At 31.6% G+C, this 5,494-nt stretch overlaps 1 protein-coding gene across 1 annotated transcript in view; it reads left to right on the top strand.

The window, feature by feature from the left end:
• HELRODRAFT_115758 (hypothetical protein) overlaps window positions 1–5,494 on the top strand; it is a gene marked incomplete at its 5' end in the record, with an annotated part of 30,162 nt that overhangs the window by 19,150 nt on the left and 5,518 nt on the right. Inside the window, 7 exons of the mRNA XM_009030440.1 lie at window positions 250–356; window positions 1,682–1,767; window positions 1,839–1,911; window positions 1,975–2,075; window positions 2,291–2,386; window positions 2,459–2,653; window positions 2,731–2,823. Coding sequence (XP_009028688.1) covers window positions 250–356; window positions 1,682–1,767; window positions 1,839–1,911; window positions 1,975–2,075; window positions 2,291–2,386; window positions 2,459–2,653; window positions 2,731–2,823 — 751 coding nt within the window. The remainder of the gene's footprint in view (window positions 1–249; window positions 357–1,681; window positions 1,768–1,838; window positions 1,912–1,974; window positions 2,076–2,290; window positions 2,387–2,458; window positions 2,654–2,730; window positions 2,824–5,494) is intronic.

Raw genomic sequence — 5,494 nt, 5'->3', positions numbered from 1 at the left:
TAGGTTATTCACCACCACCTGCAGCTCTTATTTTCACATGTTTGGCTGTAATTATTTTCTGACCCAGTTGATACGAATTTTTGGCATCTTTAAATCATCCTAGCAACTTCTAACATTTACATAAAAATTTTTTTGAATGTTTATGATTGTTTTTATTTCAATTTTTGACAAGTGAGCGTTTTCTCGGGGCATCCTTCATCATCATTATAAACTGTATGATAATCATAATGAAATTATTAAAAACCGAAGGACATTGTTACGATGTTGTCAGTGGCAACCCTCCAAGAGGCTTGCAGTTCGTTCTTGGAACCAACTCAACACCTGCTCTTGTTGATACAATCGTCATGGCTAACCTTGTTAGATATACATTCATTCATTCATTCATTCATTCATTCATTCATTAACTTAAAATCTATACAGTTTTCTGTTTTTGTTTTAATGCTTATTTACAAGGTACATTTTTTGTATTTATCATTTATTTTTATTCATTTGAAAGTGATAATTTACAAAATAAAGAATATTTATTATATTCATCATCACTCTTTGTCCTTCTTTGCAGCTCTTTGAAATTCAGCATTGGGCTTCTTAAAATCCTTTTTTCCTTTTTCCTATCATCTGCAATTCGGAAAGTATGTTGTGTAAGCCGTTGCAAGCATTGCTTTTTCTTGCTACGCGATATTTTCTTGCTCGCTTCCTCGACGATAATATTTTTTATTTCTGCCAAGATCTATTCTGGTTCATTTTCTGCTCATTCAAGCACTGCAAAACGAATTTAAATCTTTAACTTGAATTTCACTGGAATGTCACTTAGATCGTATTTTATCATTCCGTTGCGCCTTGGTTTTTTTTCTTCAACATTATTTTAATGTCAGCCACGATCAGACCCACACTCTGCTCCAGGTTTGGTTCTTGTTGACTGTACGGAACTTCTCCCCCTCTCTTTACCAAATTTGAAGTCTAGTTGGTTTCTGTGTAGACCACCTGGTGACGTCCATGTGCGCAGGCGTCAGGGTGGGGAGCTTGGAGTGTGTGTTAGTTATTCAGAGAGAATAACTTGTGCAGAAGTTTAGTAATTGTTTTTCTGCTGCATTCTTTTTGCCCAACCATATATTTCTTATATACCTTCTCCCGGTCTATCTTCTACTTTAAATTGAAGTCTCCAATCAAAAAAAAGTCAGCCTCGCTTTGTGGCATCTTTTTGTATAACCCCTTTAATTCATCGTATAAGTTTAAATTTGTTCATCATCCACCAATGTTGATGGGCATTGTATTATGTTAGGATTGATTAATTGGATTTTTATTAGCTCAATTTTTTTAATTGGATGAAAACCTGGAGTTGCAGCTGGAGTTTTATTTACTGCTATTGCAACTCTATGTTGACGTTGTGTTTCATGTCCACTGACTAAGAAATCGTCTGATCTGCTGGTCCCTGCTACGAGAATATATTCCCGACGGCATAGTCTAAAGTTTCAGCAACACACGCCAGCCCTCTAGAATTGACAAGGCATTCATTGTGGGGAAGATTATTATTATTGTAATTGTGGAACAAAATATGAAATGCAAAACTTCTAATTCTAACAATCTGAACATGGGAGTAAGGAAATAAACCTCAAAATAACTTATATTTTTTCCCAAAAAGTCTGATATTCTGAACTTTAATTGTAAATTTATTAATTTTTAGGGGTATTTTCAATTGAAGGCTTCTCCTGGATTGTGGTATTTACGGTTAAGAGAAGGCAAATCTAAAGATCTTTACGACATCGTCAAGTTTGTTATCTTTCGAATATATTGTATTTGTTACTTACGCTCTAAACAACTTTATGGATTGATTATTACAGACAAAATCCAGAAGAGGCAAAAGACATCATGGTGGTGATGGACAGCTTCAAAAGTAAAATTATCAGGGTGAAGGTATTTGCAGAGTGAATGTGAGTGGCGGATGCTATGAATTTATTCTCTCATTTAAATTAAAAGGTCTCTAAGAAGCCTGGCAAGGAGTTTGAAGATTTATTGTCTGGGGACGACGATGATGATGGTAGTGAAGATTATTTTGGACTCTGGGGTTCTATTTCAAAGTAGTTTAATCAGTTTAATATTATTTTAAATGAGTTCATCTAGTTCTCTTGCATTTTGCATTTATTCAATTTTATTTATATTTTAAACAATAAAAAGTATTTGATTTGTTGGTAAAAAATATTAATTCATCTACTTTTTTAATATTTATAAATCAATTCAAGTTTTATAATTAATCATCTCCTCTTTACTTTATAATTCAATTCAGCACTCTGAGGGGTAGCAGTGCAACTCCAAAAACTTCAGATGAAGAAGACAAAACAATAAATATCTTTTCATTAGCATCTGGACATCTTTATGAAAGATTTTTAAGGTTTTTTCTAATCTTTGTATAAAGTTAATAAAAGTTCTAAAAATGTTGCTCATTGCAAATAATCATTTTAAGAATTATGGTTCTCAGTGTTATGAAAAACACGAAATCAAAGGTTAAGTTTTGGTTTCTAAAGAATTATTTATCTCCGAGTTTTAAAGATTTCATTCCAAAGATGGCTGAAGAATACTCGTTTGAGTACGAATTAGTTCAATATAAATGGCCAAGATGGCTTCATCAACAAACGGAGAAACAAAGAATAATTTGGGGGTGACTGCCATTTTTTTTCATTTTAGCACAATTAATTTTATTTTTATAATAAATTGCAAAACATTGTTTATTTCCAGCTACAAAATTTTATTTTTGGATGTTCTGTTTCCTCTCAATATTAACAAGATTATTTTCGTCGATGCTGATCAAGTAATTATTTTTAATTTATAGTGTTTTCTTCAAGTATATATACACACACGCAAACATATTATATATATATATATATATATATATATATATATATATATATATATATATATATATATATATATATATATATATATGAATTTAATTACCCCTTTGACGGCTGTGCACGTCAACATGACTCATATATCGGGATTACTACTACCTCATTGACTAGAAGGGCTTACGATGCATAAACAGAGTGGTGCCATCAAATCTCATTTGGACTCAACAAACTCAATCACTATTAGCCGTGAAATCCTCGACAGTAACACCAAAGTAATATACCAGAACAGCAACTACACGCATCTTAAAATTGCAGAAGCAGTCATAATTGACATCAATAAACCAAAAATAAATATACAACAAAAAATGACAACCTCACTTCCAAACCGGCGCTTAATCAACAATGAAAACAAAGATATATGTGTTGGAAGGAAACCATATTTTATACAGTATTGTATGAATTCTACCGAATTGTTGGTATTAATCAATTTAAAGTTTGTCTTTTCAATTTTCCTTACTAGAATTTTTTGGAAATTGTTCAATTTGCTGAAAATATAATTATCCAAGTTCATCATGAAAAATTAATGAAACTGTTGAGATCCGAATTCATTATGCAGATAAGGCCTATCTTGTTGATAGCAATATATTTAAGAACAACAATGACAACGACATAATGCTTTATTACAGAAATCATATGTCAACGTCATTAAAAATAGACGAAGTCGTCCTCAAACAAATCATAAAAACAAATGTTACACCAATCAATGATACTAATAAAATAAAACTCAGGATATACTACGAGAATTGTAAGACATCGCAATTGATCTTAAAGAACAGCTGCACTCCTAAAGACGATTCTACTTTGAAACGTAATCATATAATATATGAATTTAAATGCCCTGTTGACGACTGTGCGCTTTAACAACATTCGTATATTGGTGTTACGACCACTTCACTATTAAGACGTTTCACAGTGAGGAGCCATCAAATCTCACTTGCAATCAACACATGCAACTTCAATAACCCGCCAAATTCTTTACAAAAACCCAAAAATAATTTTTCAAAACACCAACACAATACATCTAAAAATTACAGAAGCTGCCCTAAGAGACTCTAAATAAACTCTAAATAAACATAAAACAAAGAATGATAACATCATTGCCAACTCGACGCCTTAATACTAACTTCAATAACAATGAAGAACAAAGGAAAGACAACTACAAAGATGAAGAATACGATAAGATGATTTATGAAAAATCGAAATAAGGCCTTATCTGCATGATGAATTCGGATAACAACAGTTTCATTAAATTTTCATAATAAACTTAGATAATTATATTTTCAGCAAATTGAACAATTTCCAGAAAATTCTAGTAAGGAAAATTGAAAAGACAAACTTTAAATTGATTAATGCCAACAATTCGGTAGAATTTATATATATATATATATATATATATATATATATATATGTATATATATATGTGTGTGTGTGTGTGTGTATATACATATATATATATATATATATATATATATATATATATATATATATATGTATACATAAAAAAGGAGACGTTAATACAAGCAAGGAATTTGTTTGTAAACAATGTAGGATGAAAGATATAACTAAGCGGTACTCGGAAAATTTGGGATTTGAAAGAGTGAGGTTCTTTTGTTATCTAGGTGAGGAGGGTGAATTGGATAGAGCGGTCGAGAATAGAATAAAAGTAAAATGGAAAACATTCAGAGAAATGATTTCAGTGCTGTCTTCTAGGGGTTAAATTTGGGTCTGAAGGGTAAGGTATAAAAAGCATATGTAAAAAATTGCCTATTGTATGGATGCGAAACTTGGGCTTTGACGGCTAAAAACTTAAGAAGGCTGAAGAGAACAGAAATACCGATTGTGAAAAAATTAAAGGGAGTATCCCTGAGGAGTGGTCTAAGTAATGAGGTAATAAAGAAAAGGATGGGAATAGATGAGTTGTCAGATGTAAATAGAGATATTAGACTAAGATGGTTCGCCCATGGGGAGAGGAAAGCAAATGAGGGCTGGGTAAAGAAATGTAAAACTATTATATCTGGCGGTTTAAGGAAAAGTGGCAGACCCAACCTCGTTGTCAAAGGACATGAGGACTCTAGGTCTGAAGCCAGAACAGACCCAGCATAGAGGCTAAATGTGCGTGGTTATGCGACAAGGCCAACTCGGTGTTTTTATCAACGAACCCTGGAACGAATAATAGGTGTGCCTGCCGCCTCGGGTTTAGCGCCTTTAAACGTACATGATGATGATGATATATATATATATATATATATATATATATATATCCGTAAGTACGGAGCAGGTCGGAAATTTCCCCCGTTTATATACTCACGTACTCATATATATATATATATATATATATATATATATATATATATATATATATATATGGCAATTATATACATACATATATATACATAAATATATATATATATATATACATATATCTATATATACATATATATATAAGCGCTGAAGATGAGTAAAATCAAAATATGGCCCATATACGCTTCACCGTGAACATCAACGATTTTCTAATTAATTTTAATAAATTGGATAATTACAAAATTACAGTTAGAAATATTGAAAAGCTCAACCGTAACTTCAAAAGCTTT

The sequence above is a fragment of the Helobdella robusta genome, assembly GCF_000326865.2.
Source record: "Helobdella robusta unplaced genomic scaffold HELROscaffold_68, whole genome shotgun sequence".
In the NCBI taxonomy this organism is placed as follows: domain Eukaryota; kingdom Metazoa; phylum Annelida; class Clitellata; order Rhynchobdellida; family Glossiphoniidae; genus Helobdella; species Helobdella robusta.
This window is presented reverse-complemented; position numbering and strand designations above follow the sequence as displayed.